Consider the following 17,974-nt stretch of genomic DNA (forward strand, 5'->3'; position numbering starts at 1 on the left):
TCTCAGAGTATCTTATTTTACCTCCCTTCTTGCGTTGTCCTGGGGGCCCCCGGCCCTCTCAAAGACATTTTTAACATTTACATTTTTTCAAAAGTTTTATTTTTAAAAGCAACAAATGACAAATCAAAAATTAGATGCTTAGAATTCTCTACATCTTGGTTACATATTTTACATGAGTAATACGAGTGTTTATTTATTTTACTTACAAAAAAATTGTTGGATAGTATATTGTTTAAAAGCTTATACTTGAATTCCGCGACTTGTGAAGCTTTTACTCTTTCCATATCCATTTGTTTTCCCTATGATAAACACTACAAACGTGAATCTTGTTAATTTTTCCGTGATTCCAGTGACATGTAAATTTCTCTATATTAAAATATTACTGAAAGGTCAAATGTCAACCTGCATGTATACGTATGGTATATGACTGACGTATATATAAACTGAAGAAAAAAACAGATGTTTTGTTTAATTGTTTACTATGTAATTAGATATGATATATATTTTTACAAACAAAATAATTAATGATTTATCTCCGGATCAAAAGCAAGTCACCATTCAAATAATACCGATGCCTCGCGAGACCGAGAACTCTACTTCCGTAAACATGGTAAACAGCAATCTGAGTCACGTTGAGAAATCGACATCGCCACATAGATCTGCACTTCATCATCTGACACAGACATCGTCCCTCAGTCATTACCATACGACTTATTAAGCAACTCAACTTCCTCTATTATTTTAACATCCACACAGATCTGTTCCCTGACCATGATGACCAACTCCCGTTTCATCAACTGCAACATTGCATTCAATATGGCGCCGAAGAACTATACACGTGTTCGTGCTTCCGACAACTTAAATCTAGGTCACATATATAATTAAAGTTAGCAAGATTGCTTTGATCATAATTTAAAATTCTTTTGTTGTTTATTCGATCTATACATGTTGATATTTGGCTACAGTAACTAAATAATCATTAAATTTGGATTGTGTTTTATGGGACTATTTTTTTCAATAGTAAAATTTGACGTCATGGGGCGGGGCTATGAAAAATAACGTGGAATGCCTCGTTTATTTCAAATCTACTGAATTAGACGGTATTCCGATTTATTTTAAGACTGTTATTTCAAGTATTAGGAATCACTGTCTAGTTATGAGGCTATGCCAGAGAGATAACAATAGTGAGAAACATGGGATAATTTTAGCATAACGGGCTTCGTTGATGCCCTGGCATAGCCTCCTAACTAGACGGTGATTTTTTTTTGTTTATATAGATTTTTTTCTCACTCGCTCCTCAGTATATTAAATTCTTAATAACACTTTGCTTGCACAAGTGGAGCTTGAAACTTGCCTTTTACATATTCATTATAAATAAAAAGAATTTTGTTGTATATTTATTCAAGCATAGAGTATTTAATGACACTTCCTTTAAATGTTTGCACAGAGTGAAATCATTTTTTCCCCATATTTTTTAAAGATCGTGTGTATTATTTAATATTCACATAACCAATTACTCTTATTTGTAAATTTTCCCTTACATTTCCTTTTTTGATTTTAGACCATTCTCGGAAAATAGATCAAATAATATATTGCTTTCGAGCCAATTTTTGAAGAAAATTGTTTTTCTTTCATATGAGTATCTTAGATATGACCATATCTGTTATTTAAGATATATTTCATCACTGAGGTTATCGTGCAATTCTTTGCATGCATTAAAGCATGTGAATACTTGTTTACCGAATAGATGCATCTTTTGTATTATTTCGAATTTTTCCATTTTATTTTCCGTAGTAAAAATCAAATAATCGTTATTAATATTTATTGAGATAATAACTTTGCACGTAGCTCTTAAGGTAGGATTCTTTTCCCCCTTTTTTGTGTTTAAGAGAAATAACAGCGAGTCTTTGAGAAAAAGTAATTTCTTCATTCAAAAAGATTTCCTATAAGGGTCATAAACCCTCTGCTCACTCAATTAAAATGTTGCTTGAACCTTTATGATTTTCCAAAACAAATGTATTATATAAGTAAAATACACACAGTTATTGCATAGCTTGAGGCAAAACTGGACAAAAAGACACTTCGATATTGGCAAATTTATAAAGGAATAATAGACAATTGTCTTTAAGAGTTATCTCTCTTATCAGAGTATCAATGAACCTTAACATTTCATAGAATAAAGGGGATAAATGATCACAAAAGCATTGGTAAAATTCGCTTGGAATTCCATCCAGACCAGGAGCTTTTTTAATTTCATATTCATAACTTTACTTACATTCAGATATTGATGGGAAACATCACTTATATCTCTATCCTTATTAGAAAGTTTATTTACATTACATCTGTCTAAATGTAGATCAATATCATCACTCGGCACTAACTTTGAATTTTGAAGGTATTCGTAGAAATAACCACATTGCACCTTCGTCATCATCGCTAAGCACATCTTTGTCGTTTAAAGAGCTCCCTTTATCAACTGACGTGCCTTCTCTTTTTCTTATATCCTTATCAATTTATTTACTTGGGATTTATATTCATTACACTCTAAAAGTGAAGCATTAAGTTTCAGTATCCCCTTTCCCGCTCATTATTATGTATTAAAAAATCAAATTTTAATATTCTTTGGTCTGACATTCTGATACCGTTATCAAACTATATGTATCATCGCATATTTTTATATTAACCACTAGTTTCCTGCCATCATTGCTCTTATGTATACTTATTATATCTATTTCTTACCCTTTTTAGGTCACCTGAGTAACTCAGGTGACCTATTGCTATCCGTTTTCGTCCGTCGTCGTGCGTCATGTGTAAACATTTGAACATTTTCAGCTTCTTCTTTGAAACCACTGAATTAATTTCAACCAAATTTGGTATACAGCATCTATGGGTGAAGGGAAACAAAAGTTGTGAATTTTATGGTCCCCGCCCCCCTGGGGCCTGAGGGAGTGGGGCCTAAACCACCAAAATTATTGCAAACTTTAAAAATCTTCTTCTTTACTCCTGGACATCAAGCAGGCAAACTGTTGGAATGAATGTAATGAAGTGTTAAGTCCTCTACCAAAATTGTGAAATTCATGGACCCCAGGGACAGGGGTTTTTGTGCTAGGGCGGGGCTATATAGATTATATAGTGAAAATGCATTATTTCTTTGAAAATCTTCTCCTCTGCTCTTGGGTATTAAGTAAACTAACTAAGTACATAGTTATGTTGAGCAAGAGTGCCACTTCCAAAATTGTGCATTTTATGGCCCCACGATCAGGGGTTCCGGTGTTAGGGCGGGGCTCTAATGATCAAATAGTGAAAATGCATTAATTCTTTGAAAATCTTCAGCTCTGCTCCTGGGTATTAAATAAATTAACAAAGTACATAGTTATGTTAAGCAAGAGTGCCTCTTCCAAAATTGTGAATTTTATGGCCCCAGGCTCAGGGATTCTAGTGTTAGGGCGGGGCTCTATTGATTATATAGTGAAAATGCATTAATTCTTTGAAAATCTTCTCTGCTTCTAGGTATTAAATAAACTAACTAAGTACATAGTAATGTTGAGCAAGAGCGCATAGTAATATTGAGCAAGAGTGCTTCTTCCAAAATTGTTAATTTTATGGCCCCAGGCTCAGGGGTTCAAGAGTTAGGGCGGGGCTCTATTGATTATATACTGAAAATACATTATTCTTTGAAAATCTTCTCTGCTTCTGGGTATTAAATAAACTAACTTAGTACATAGTTATGATGAGCAAGAGTGCCTCTTCCAGATTTGTGAATTTTGTGGCCCCAGAATCAGGAGGTCTGGTGTTAGGGTGGGGCTCTATTGATTAATTATATAGTGAAAATACATTAAATCTTTGTACCCAACCTAAGCAATTCTTAAGTGTGTAGTTATGATTAGCAATGGTGCCTTTTTCAAAATTGTGAATGCCATAGCATCTAGCTTAAAACGTGAACCAAATTCAATCATTTGAAAGTTGTTGCATGATGCTCAGGTGACGTATAAGGCCCATGGGCCTCTTGTATTAATATAATAGACACACCTCTGCTAAAAGAAGAGTCGGAGAAACAATGTATAGACATTCCATTCCAAGCACAATCATATCGAAAAAAACATTTTTTTTTCAACAAAATGCGATTTCTGAATTAAAATAACATCGATTTTTTTAATCATAAATCCAACTTTAACCCCTACTCTGTCTATTGGTATTAGGTAACAAAACTAAATGTACTTAATGTAGAGTTATGACGAGCAATGAATGCTATGGCCTCTGGTTTGTGATTGATTGATTGTATATTGTGTAACGCCGAGTCTGTAATTTTTCAGCCATGTTTCGTTGGTGACCCTGGTTTAAAACACGAAGGAAATTATTAAATTGTTGTAAAGTTGTTACATTATACTCAGGTAACATTTAAGAGCCATGGGCCTCATGACTAATCATCAAAGCCAGTTTTAATGGAGTAAGGAGCTGTCCACAACCTCCCTAGATGCTGATATCATTTTGACTGCCCTGTGTTAAACACATAATTTCTATAAACTTCTGCACAGCAGCTTGTATACAAATATAACTGATCAGATGCAGATTTTATTATCAACCAAGTATTTTACCATTTCTGTAAATTATGTCATTCTTTGGGGGGTATAATGCAACTTTGTGCACCTGAAATAAAAAAAAAATCGAAGGTCCTTCCAGATGTCACACCGGTAAATGAACAATCATAATGATAAAAAAATATAGTTATTAACATATAAAATTGATTTTCCTTTCTTTTGATATGTTTAAGAAATAACCTTGCAGGCAACTTTTACAACCTCGGTACCTGTGCCTAGTAAAGTTTATGTTCTTTGTAATTAAATAAATGCTTTTATAGCAGGGACTATTTTTTCAGGGTATAGGAGACTACTTCCTGAGGTGCACTTGAGATGTTTATAAACAAATTGAAAACAAGTGGGTTTGAGGGTAGCCCTGTTTGCAGATGGAAAAAAATCAGAAAAAACGCCGTGTACGGGGTACAAGTAAATTCGGCACCTGGTGAATTCGGCACTCAAAGAAAAAGTGAATTCGGCATCTAGTGAACTCGGCACCTAGTGAACTCGGCACCAGAATCTGGTAAATTCGGCATCAGATTCTGGTTAATTCGGCACCTTTCTTAAACAAATCGACAGATGTGTTATTAATTCATTTTTTCTTAATATTTTTCTTGTGACTACTTTGTTGATTTATAAATTTGCCTTTAAAGAGAAAAAACGGTTATTTTATTGAAATCCATGTACATCACTACACGTATTTGACTTTTCTCATTTACAGACACTTGTTTAAAACTAAAGGAATTCGGTTTTAATATTCCTTTTATTGTTCGGTTTTTTTTTGTTAATATGTTTTGGTGACATTTCATATACTTATTTTCTTTTTAGAATTAATTAATGGCATTTTTAACGATGCGTTTTTAAAAAAATGTTTTGAAATAAAACTGGATAAAAATCATAAACACTTATATCTACACATTTAATTTCTGGGATTTTCATTAAAATAATATTACAAGGCGATTAGTGTGAGTTGTCAAAAAATGAGGAGGGTATATAGTGAAGGATTCCAGGCAGACGTCAATATGTCACTTGTTCTGCATCACCCAAAGTAAACCAGCAATGAAAGGTATGTTGAAAAATTCCACATTTATTTGGGTCGCATTTTTAAATTAAACAGTCTAATATCGCTATTTACAAGAGAGAGAGAGAGTTTCGCCCTGTAACAAATGATTTTGAAAGTTCGTATGTGGAAGTTTTGGTCCTTAAAACTTTATTTCTTTTTGTATAAAGTCCTTTGTCAATGAAGAATTTCGAATTTTAATACGAACTGAAAGGTATATTGAATTACTAAAGTCGTATATGGCGTATTTTTGATAAATAGAAACAAACAAAAATTAAAAAGATCTTTCTATGTTTTGTTACTTTGTAAAAACAGGACTTTCCTTTAAATTACACTATTTAAATCAATCGCGTTTCATAGATTTATTCTAAAACAACCAATTCTTTTTCCGAATCGGCATTAAATCTCAGACACATCACATTATCTTAGAAACGTGGGGGTATTTAAGTTTCAAAACGATGAAAAATATTATTTAATAATTAGTTAATATCATGGAAATCTAAACATAATCTCGTATTTTTATTTTTTATATTTCTCTTAGTCTCGCTATATTGAGAATTATCTTTTTACTGGGGAGTTAAAATTTTCTCGCTGCAGTCTTATTTTACTATAATTTGTTAAACTATTTAACGAGCCCCTACTCAACATTTATTTATTTCCGTAGCGACCACTCCCCACAAAAACTTAAAATGTATTTTACATTTTTTGGTTATCATTATATTTATATCATATAGGCGTAAAATAATTCATCATCTAATTATAATGTTCTACACTCGGTAATAAAATACGTCTGGTCATTTAACACGTGCGTTTACAGCCCAAATTACACGACCTCATGTAGATTCCTACCATGCCTGCTGCTTTGAGAAAATTTTTTAGAGAAGTGAAATTCTAACCATTATGTCAATTCTTTTCATATTGGCTAACTGATGAATATATGGAACATGATGATCTGTCAAAAAGTCAAATATAAATCAAATTGAATGTTCATTTTTTTTGTCAAAACCAAAAAATCTCGGAAAATGACCCTAATGCACGTATACGGGCTTAAGCATAGACGATACATTGTATGTTCCTCAATATTAGTACATTAATTTGCCAAAATTTTGTTATTGAAAAATTGCTATTTTAACCTTCACTCAAAAAGTCAGGTAGCTTACCGGGCACTTGTGTGAGATTCCAGAGAATATGATATTTCTTAATAAATATAATCCTATATATTGGAAAAATAATGTTGTAAATACCCTGGTATCATTTTTTGTTCGTGTTTCGAATTTTTTGAGACATCAATTATAGGAAATTCGTACAAAAGGATCAGCATTATTTTTTATACTTTATATATTTTTACAGACAAATGCTATCAATGCAACCAAATTTTTCGCCCTCGACAGGAAGCTGTTCAGTGTGACCAATGTCAGAAGTGGCAACACAGGACATGCAACACTGGTTAGAAAATAATTATTCAATTAATTCTTAAATATCAAATGTGTCAAATAATTGCAGAAATAAAATTAAATTGAAGACAAGTATTTTGTTTTTATGATTTTTCACTAAAATTATTATTTTTTTAAGGAATTAGTAGACCACAGTACAGAAATCAGGTAAAAGGCAAGCAAGAGTTAGAATGGACGTGTTCTAAGTGTGAAAATACAGAGCCTGCTCTTCCACTTCTTCCGCAGCCCGCACACCGGTACCTGCACCTGCACATCCCGCATCACCGGCATCTCCACCTGCACGTCCCGCAACACCGGCATCTCCACCTGCACATCCCGCAACACCGGCATCTCCACCTGCACGTCCCGCAACACCGGCATCTCCACCTGCACGTCCCGCAACACCGGCAACTCCACCTGCACCTCCCGCAACACCGGCATCTCCACCTGCACGTCCCGCAACACCGGCATCTCCACATGCACGTCCCGCAACACCGGCATCTCTACCTGCACGTCCCGCAACACCGGCATCTCCACCTGTACGTCCTGCAATGCCTGCAGCGGAAGCTGCGGAGCAAGACGACAGTACGGAATATGAGCCTCCCGCTGACGCCACATTCCATGTGTCTTTGGCTTCGATGGACAATACACAAGACAGATCAACAGTATGTATTTAAAAAAAAATCATAATTAAAAAAAAAAAATGACAGCGTACAACAAAAAGGACAAAGTCTTCAGGTTCGTCCGCCAGCTACTCGCCTTGCCATTCCTCCCACCGGAACATATCGAGGATGCTTTCCACCGTCTGGATGGCCGTGCTCCAGAGGTCTTAGCTCCTGTAATGGACTACGTATACAGAACATGGATTCGTAGTCCAATCTATGAAATCCATCACTGGAGTGTTTTCATGACGGCCATCCGCACCAACAATGATGTAGAGGGGTGGCACAACAGATTAAATACAAGTGTGGCCACCAGGGGACCCGTGCCCTTCTACCATCTTATTTTAGTCCTTTACAGAGAGGCGATGGACATCACATTACAGATGAAGATGGTGTCGGAGGGGAAGATACAGCGGTATCAAAGAAAGAGGACCCGTCAAGTGGAGGGACGAATTTTTGATCTGTGGCAGCAATACTGTGAAAGGGGGATAAATGCTAGCCAGCTTCTCCAAGAATGTGCCTCCATCTATGGACCTCCAACCCAGTAAATCAATGTGAATCACGCATTTTTACAGACGTATGACTGGCGTAATGTTATTGCTATGTTTAATGAATAAAGATTTAGATGCTGATAGATGCACATTCATATTTTTTTCCACATATCATTAATATTAAATATCATACCAAAATACTAGTTATAGTTACGTGTAATCTTCAGGTCAATTTCACCGGGCAACAGATAATTAAACATGGGTAATAATGTCTGAGAAATAAATAAGTTTGCTAATCAGAACCAAGAACAAGCGCCGTTTGTAACCACGTACTATTATATATATGGCGTTTTTCTCAGATTAACTAACATTTATAAGATCCTTCTTGTTGTTTCAATTCTTTATATAAAGATACAGGTTACACAATTTTTCAACATTTTAATTTGAACGTATGTAAAGCACATCGTATTTCATGTATATCTATATTCAATTTCGTATTATCATTTTTAGCTCAAAAACTCCATACAAAACTCACTGGCAACGCAAATATATTTTTTATATAGAAAACAGATACGTAGATCCATGATATTAAAAATATTTCCTTTTATCATACTAATTTTTCTAGATCCCTTTCGAGTATTTCAATTGTTACTTATTTACATTTATGGAGAATGTTCAAAGAATGTTGATAAAAAAAAAACAGTGTGTAATAATCGAAAATCCTCAATTAATTAACCCCTTATGTTAGAAAAATTGAATTAATTGGCAATAAAAAATATAATAAAGAAGTGAAAAGTAATTCGTATAAAATAGGTGCCGAATTAACTAGATGCCGAGTTTACCAGGTGCCGAGTTTACTAGGTGCCGAATATACCTGGTGCCGAATTCACTTTACTTGGTTCCGAGTTCACCAGATGCCGAGTTTACCAGGTGCCGAGTTGACTAGAATTCTCTTTCGGGGGGGGGGGGTCGGCTAATGTGACAGGTAATGTTTAAGACCTCCTGCTAAAATATTTTTCAGGAATTCAAATACCTTTTTAACGATATTTTATTATTACATATTCAGTGTTATAGAATTATATAGTAAATATGTGTGCTATACCTGTACAGAAAGTCTGTAACAGTGATACATGTGGTAAAATTTAAAGATAAGGACAAAAGTGATTTTTTTTTTTATAATCATATATTTCAAAGAAAGAAAATTGTTAACAGAACAAATGAATTAAAGCATACAATAAACACACCTTTCAACAAGATTTTTTTTGTGAAACACTATGCGCCCGGTAGCAAGAGTTCGAAAAAAGCTATTTTTAGCATGTAGGTCACAGTCAAGGTAACAAGGTCATTGGCCATGGTGTCATTTGAAAAAATTTGATTATTGGAGTGAGCATACTAAATATGAAGTCTCTATCTCCTATGGTTCAAAAGTTATTGCAAAGGTACGAAAAAATCAATTAAAGCATATAGGTCACAGTCAAAGCAATTGTCCATGATGTCTTTTTAAATAACTTAAGTTGTGAGGTATGCATACGAAATATGAAGTCTCTATCTCTCACGGTTCAAAAGTTATGCCGAAGGTTCAAAAAGCTATTTTTAGCATACAGGTCAAGGTCACAAAGTCATTTACCTTGGTGTCATTTGAAAGAACTTAATTGGTGGAGTATACATACATAATACCAAGTCTCTATCTTTCATGATTCAAAAGTTATGGCGAAGGATAAAGTTTGCAGACACAGAAAGGACAAAAACAATATGCGCCCCGACCTGTCGATCCGGGTGCTTAAAAATAAAATACAATAAATAAAGTTCATACTATAATATATTGTAAAACAGTTCATCTTCGGTTTCCAGATACTATGGTATTTGTTTCAATACATGTAAAATACTTTACAATTCGTTTCAATAAATTATCTTCAGATGAAATATTAAGAAAAAAAAGTAAAACTGAGAAGAAAAATATACAGCCTCTAGACAGATACACTTTGTATTCAGGTCACCTAAAATAAGAGATTCAAATACATTGTATATTTAAAGAGGCATGCACACAATTGTTTTAATGTCTTTAAATTTTAAGTTTCTAGTTCGTTAAAAAAATATCTTATGTAATGACTTTCACCTGCTTAACTTGTTAAAATTTAATTACAACGACCTTCAGCGTCACCTAGTATGAAACACTTGTGTTTCTATCTAAAACTGGGATTTCCTATTGTGGCCCTGCCCTATCCTGGGGTCATGTTTTGAACAATTTATATTCTTCACTACCCCAGGATGCTTCCACATAAGTTTCAACTTTCCTGGCTCAGTGTTTCTTGAGAAGATTTTGTAATGGCCTCACCCTATATTTGTCTTTTTCTTGATTATCTCCCCTGGGACTTTGCCCTTCATTTTAACAATTTAATCTTCCCATCTCCTAAGTATGCTTTGTACCAAGATTCTTTTTTTTTTCAAATTTACCCAGTGGTTCTTGATAAGAAGCTGAAAATGTGAAAAGTTTACGAACGAACGGACGATGGACAACGGGTGATCAGAAAAGCTCACTTCAGCTCAAGTGAGCTAAGAAACCCGTTTCGGAAGATTCCAATCCATATTTTTTTTGGGGGTGGGTGGGTTGCAGTTTGGGCTCTTAATCATTACATGTAGTTGAAAAATTTACTTAATCACTCACATTCATTTATTTTCTTAAAACTTCAAAGTCTCTCCACCCTCACAATTCTAATGGTTCAAGGTACAAAAACTGCATTTATTTTCATTGAATATTGTTTAAATTTTCCAATTATTGCAATAAATAGATAAGTCGCCATATTTTTTAAGATGTGAGACATTAATAGACAGAGGTATATGTAAACATTAAAAAAGGCACACTTTTGTAAACAGTATTATGAAAATTATGTAGAAACTGGATCAAATGCATAATTCTGATGCTGGAAGTTCCTGAATACTTGCTACTCGTAAGATTCTTTTGAATTGTGAATACTAAGGAAACTTATATATTAGAAATACTATCATAAAAGAAAATGAAGAGAATGAAGGTACATGAGAAGCGCAGCTAGGTTCATGGGCGTCGGAAGCAAATTGAAGGGGGGGGGCTAATTGAAAGTGGGGGGCTAAACCATCATAAAAAGGTAAACACCTATTTCTAATGCATAGAAATTGTCTACATTTGCAAAAACGTGATTTTGGAAAACTATTTTCCCCCCAAAGGATTATATAAGAAATGCCATCATCTGGTATATCTCGCACCAATACCTGAGTAAGGTACCTGAATTTTTTGTGAGTAAACATCTTGAAAGTAGTGTTTGTTTAATGACATAGTCTTTGAAAAAATTGTATATTGTTAAGGAAAGTCACTAAAGAAAACATAATCAATATCATAGTGAAAAATTATCCGTATTGTTGAACTTTTACGATATCTTTGTGTCGTACATATCTTCTCTTATTTTAACCATGTCACTTGACAAAAAGCTGATGTACGTGAAGTCACTTTGGCCGAAATCGATTGAGACCCCATAAATATCATTTTATGGCGTTATTAAAACTATCTCTTTGTTTTTCCTGTATACACAATTACATTAAATAATACATATTTTCTTTATTCGCAAAAATATTGAATTTTTTTTTGGAAAGAAGTGCAGGAAAGTTTTACAATCAAACGCACGTCAAGATTACAGACATGCTTTTATGATACTAGTCTAACACCTTTCATGTGGCATGAAATTATTTCAAAATTACAGAAAGGTATAAGCCTTTGTACCTTAAAATACTCTTTAAAAAATCTCGAAACATATACAAAAACAAAATAAACAAAAACAAAAAAACAGAGAAGAAATTAAATTTGGGAAAATTAATACACAGGCACGTGTAGCAATGGGAGGGGGGGCTAGCCCCCCACTTTTTTTTGCCAACATTACTTTTACTATTAAAATTGTTCATTGAAAGGCTGGTCCCCCCCCACTTTATAGTACACAAAGTTAATATCAAGGAAAATGTAGTACAGTAGCAGGAAAATTGGTACCGAAAGAAGTTGGCATTGAAAAAAGATGGCATCTACCCCACCACCCCACCCCACCGAAATAGGATTTTCGAGTTTGGTCATTTTTTTCTCTGGCTGGCCCCCACTTTCAAAAACGATGCTACGTGGCTGATACATCAATATGAGAATATAAATGAAAAACAAATACATGTACATGTACATCATACAAAATGCGAATGATATAGCCTCAATAAATAGAGAATAATACATACCCTTTTCCACATCACATCCTGTATCAGCCCGAGACACCAATATCAGTGTGATGTGATGTGGAAAAGGGTATGTATTAATATGTTTATTACATACTTAGTAATAAAATACAGCATACATTAAGATGAGAAGAAAATAAGTAAATAACCATGCATGGACTTCTTACATACATGTACATGGTCTATTGTCTCATACGATTTGGGTTTGTTTCTACTTCTATTTCAATGCACTAGATCCGTAATTTGACATTAATCTATTACCTGTATTTGTAAATTAAGATTAACCTTATTTTCAAAAAGTTAAAATTAAGAGAATAAAAAATTGTGTATGATCACAAGTGCTGTTTTTTGTGGTTTAATTTATACTTAGAGTGTGATATTGATGTCACAATAGCCTGTATCAGCCCTGCAAGGCTGATATGGATTTGTGGGGCTGATATAGGTTATCAGCCCTGCAAATCCATATCAGCCCTTCAGGGCTGATACGGCTATTGTGACGTCAGCCATATCGCATATGCAAAAAACATGTATTTATTACTAAATGTGTAATAAATAGAGAATAATACATACCCTTTTCCATATCACATCCTGTATCAGCCTGAGACACCAATATCAGCCAGAGGGCCAAAGGCCCGAGGGCTGATATTGGTCGAGGGCTGATACAGGATGTGATGTGGAAAAGGGTATGTTTTATTATATTTATTACATACTTAGTAATAAAATACAGAACACATTTAGTTGAGAAGAAAATAAGTAAATAATCATACATGGACTTCTTACATACATGTACATAGTCTAATGTCTCATACGATTTGGGTTCGTCTCTACTTCTATTTCAATGCACTTGATCCGTAATTTGAAAATATTCTATAGTATTACATGTATTTGTAAATTAAGATTAACCTTATTTTCAAAAAGTTAAAATTAAGAGAATATGAACCCACCAAAATTGTGATCACAAGTACTGTTATTGTGGTTGAATTTACTAAGGGTGTGATGTTGACGTCCCAATAGCCGTATCAGCCCTGCAGGGCTGATATGGATTTGGAGGGCTATACGGATATCAGCCCTGCAAATCCATATCAGCCCTCAGGGTGATTACGGCTATTGTGACGTCAGCCATATCGCATATGCAAAAAACCTGTATTTATTACTAAGTGTGTAATAAAGGGTTTTAAATTATATCTTTCACTGAGTAAAAAATTACAGTAAGAACTTCTAGAAAACGAATCATTGAGACTTTTAAATCAAACTGCCTAATACTTGGCATTCTGAAATCATATTTAAACAAACATGCATTGGGAGTCTCTATTCATCTTTAATACAAAGTACTGAAATAAGGATTTCATTCTAGAAAGTTATCAGTATTTTACTCAATATCCGAGTCTGAAAAAAAAGTTATATGCGTTAAATGCCTGATAAATAAAAATCATGCTATAAATAGTGTACGACAATTTCAGTGGGTTTTTGACTTTAAATTACAAAACCAGAAGTCTCTGTCGAGACTGAAGCTCTACTGGTTTGTACTTATAGCAAAGGAGGTGAAAAGTACTTAAGCAGTTGGGAATTTAAACTTTACAACAGCAATAAATCGAAAAATGACCCTTGATAAAGTCTCTTTCTATTCTTAGTGTAGTCTTCTTGTGTGTAAAGTTATATTGAAATCAGACCAAAACTGTAGGAGGAGTAGCATTTTGAAAGAATTTCTCAGAAATATCTATATTTAGTAACCACGGCAACACCGTTCATTGAAATCAAAAACCGATAAATAGAATTATGTACCTTAGTGTATTCTACTTGTGTGCCAAGTTTTATTGAAATCAGACCAAAACTGTAGGAATAATGGCATTTTGAAAGAATTCGAAATTTCTATTTTTAGTAACCACAGCAACAACGTTCATCGAAATCAAAAACCGATACGCAGAATTATGTCCCTTAGTGTAGTCTACTTGTGTGCCAAGTTATATTGAAATCAGACCAAAACTGTAGGAGGAGTAGCATTTTGAAAGAATTTCAAAGAAATTTCTATTTTTTAGTAACCACGGCAACACTGTTCATTGAAATCAAAAACCGATATATAGAATTATGTATCGTAATTTAGTCTACTTTTTTGCCAAGTTATATTGAAATCAGACCAAAACTGTAGGAGGAGTAGCATTATGGAAGCAAATTTCACAGAAATATCCATTTTTAGTAACCACGGCAACACCGTTTATTAAATCAAAAACCGATATACAGAATTATGTATCTTAGTGTAGTCTATTTGTGTGCCAAGTTATATTGAAATTAGACGAATACTGTAGTAGGAGTAGCATTTTGAAAAATTGTTTACTAGTACAACGAACAGACGCCTAAAAATGCATCACTTTCGGCTTAAGCTCTTCTGGTCTCTGACCAGTAGAGCTAAAAACCAGATCCTTTTTATAACTTTTTGATCGACAAAATATAAAACAAAGATGTAAAACCAGATTGCAGCATAGCACATTTCAGACTGTTTGCTCAAAATTACCAATAGAACTAAGACCTTAAGCACTGACCAGACACAATCTAACAGAGAACAGACCCATGTTTCGATTTTCTACACTCCCTCGCTAAGGAATATGCAGATCAAAGAATTTTATTCATTTTTGATCGATACTTCCGTTTGTTTTTTTCTCTATTCTATATAAAAAAATTCTGTTCTACATAAAATTGAAATTTTTCTGCAGGTTTAAAACTTTCTTTTTGGAATATGTGTATGAATTAAACCTTATATTTAAGGAAATAATAAAAAAAAACTTAACCTTTTAATGAAAACAAGAGCAAAATTGAATGTCTACTTTAAGAATGGAGGCGTACAAGGCCATGTCTATCCCCTGCTCTGCGAAAAGACATATCTCAATTCTAAAAGTTAATGAAAGCTATACTTATTAAAATTATATGGTTTATATCATATTTTACACATTTAATTCTGTACTTCATTGTTTTGATATTTTATTATTAACTTATTTTTTTACTCACGTTTTTAAAATATGTGAAAACAAAAAGAAAAAGCTTTACATATGATTCGAACTCTCTCCATGGCGCAGGGTTTGCACAAGACCGACCGTGTTTACCACTACGCTACGTGTACGAAGTATATGCGTTATCTTTGTCTTTGAGTGTGATTTAAATGAACGGGTTTGTTGAAGCGTACATTTTTTTGCAGAAAAATTCGATTTTCAAATAGAATGGGCTCAGATTTCGTTTTTTAGACAATGAAATAGATTTCACATTTGAACATATCATTAAGCGAAGTAAACCCATTTTCAACTAAATATGCTTCACTGTCAACTTTGAAATAACAAATGTGAAATGACAAGTCGTTTTGAAAAATAAAACAATAAAAATTTTTGAAGATGACGTTACGGAGAACATGAATTTAGAAAAATATAACTTTTCCGTGAAATTTGAAATTTTGAAAATTCAGAAACATATTTTCTCAGAGTGGGGGATTGTTTCAAGTTTTAAATGTGTTTGGACTTAGACGACGTATGAAATAACGTTCAAAATATTCCCGCACAATCAGAATTTCAGGGGAAAACAAACATGTCATGGGGGAATGAATTATGGGGGGGGGGTAAACGATTGTAAACTTTGTTCTCGTCAAAAGAGTACATTGGTGAATGGGATGTTTAAAGACATTAACGTTCTACATTCATATTTTTAACCGTGACTATTTAAATGAGAACGATGCAGTGGATGATATTATTTATTTTCTATCAGTAATTTAACTAAACAGGAGCAATTTATCAGTATATTTTGAACAATTTTTCTTTATATGAAAAATACATGTATTATGTATATTCGAACACTTGTACTTCAACTTTTACATCATGTCGGATACTCACGGCTGATAACGTCTAAACTCACTAATCGTGGACCGCTGAAATATCGCCGTAAAATATGCTAATGTGTTTTTTTTTTTAGACAACCAGTCAGAAGGTTGGAATTCTTCAATTTTGAAAATACGTTATTTTTTTCCATTGATTAGAAATATGTTGACGCACGTGCGAAGTTTAATTTAGAACACTAAAGGCAATTCAATATATTCACTGACGTTAAAACAAGTCAGATTTTACATTCTGAATATATAGAGAGTACCTCTTTCAAACTGCAAAATGCACAGGTGAACGGGCTTATTAGCAATCGGAGTGTTACCTACGGAAAAAAATTGAGCAACAGCCAATCAAATGATACACACAAACTAGTTACATACGACGATTTTTCGGCGAGTTTGTCCACTGATAATGAGTTAAGATAAGATCACACGTGTGGGTATCCGACGATGGGTGATAATTTGACAGTATGTACAGCTCAACGCACTTTTTAAATTCACATGGTTTTTGCACAAATTAAGGTCACATAGCTATAATGTAAAATTGTGTAATATGACAACAAAATATATTTTAAAAACGATTTATAACTTAATTTTGATCATATTCCATTACTTTAAACATAATTCACATATAATAATTGGTAGGATTTTTATATACTCTTGGATGATATAAAATGAGAGTTTCCAAATGTTTCATGGTTTTTCGTCAAATGCAACCATCTTTGTATCCGTTCATTTTAAAGCATACTTTTGCCTTGCCTTAATACAGAAACAGTGCAGTTCATGTATCCTCTGTACTTTCTATACATTAATATGACACTAAAGTGCAAGATGGAAGAAGTATTTCTCATCTGCTCGACTGGTTTCCATGGTAGAACTGCACACTTTTAACATCATACAATTTATGGATCAATTCCTTTTTAGAACATTGACATTTAAAACTTTAGATAATGATTTGAGAGAATATGTACCTTAAACATAAAATATTTAATAATTAAAGATTATGTCTCGTACTGAAACTCGATAATTTTAAGGGGGATGTACAAGCCATATTGGATCTAGTCTGGTGTAAAATAAGAAATACCAAGAATGCGCTTAATACTCCACTAAACTAGCCCAAAGTTACTCAAAGTGCTAATGCACTAATTACCTACTGTTAGAGACCAAAATTAGTAAATAATTAAGTTTAATGTGTTTTAATTAGGAGGAATTTAATCATGTTAGAACTGCGCAGCTACAGCATTCACGAGATGAAAAATGCATTGAAAATGGTGTTAGTTTGATTCATTGATAATATGGCTACAACCATTTGTTTCGCTTTTTTCTTGTCATTATCCATAATTCTTGAAAATTTGATTTTTCATATGGTAGTCTTCCTGAGGCCATGTGTTTATTTCGTCCGCCATTACTCTGTCATACAGAGTTCGAATAACATTGATTTTAGAATAAATGCGACCATAATAACATCAAGACAAGAAATTGCTAAGTAATAATCATTATGGTATATTATTTACTACTGTTATTTGTTGCATCGCATCGTCTGAATAATGAAAAAATCGCGATTTTAACCCCACTCCAGCAAATCGGGAAAAACTGTTCTGTTTACAGCTCGAATTTCCTTGTTAATATTATTCCACTAGACGTGCTTGGCATGTGCAT

General features: G+C 33.6%; 1 protein-coding gene across 1 annotated transcript; it reads left to right on the top strand.

The window, feature by feature from the left end:
* Nucleotides 1-7,770: 7,770 nt before the first annotated feature.
* Nucleotides 7,771-8,909, top strand: LOC134259458 (uncharacterized). Its single transcript, XM_062742037.1, has one exon. It carries the CDS (start codon nt 7,771-7,773, stop codon nt 8,275-8,277), a length of 507 nt encoding a protein of 168 aa, XP_062598021.1. The 3' UTR covers nt 8,278-8,909.
* The last annotated feature ends 9,065 nt before the right edge of the window (nt 8,910-17,974 follow it).

This window comes from Saccostrea cucullata, unplaced genomic scaffold (genome assembly GCF_032062105.1).
Source record: "Saccostrea cucullata isolate Sc308-1 unplaced genomic scaffold, CSIRO_AGI_Scuc_v1 ctg13079, whole genome shotgun sequence".
Lineage (NCBI taxonomy): Eukaryota > Metazoa > Mollusca > Bivalvia > Ostreida > Ostreidae > Saccostrea > Saccostrea cuccullata.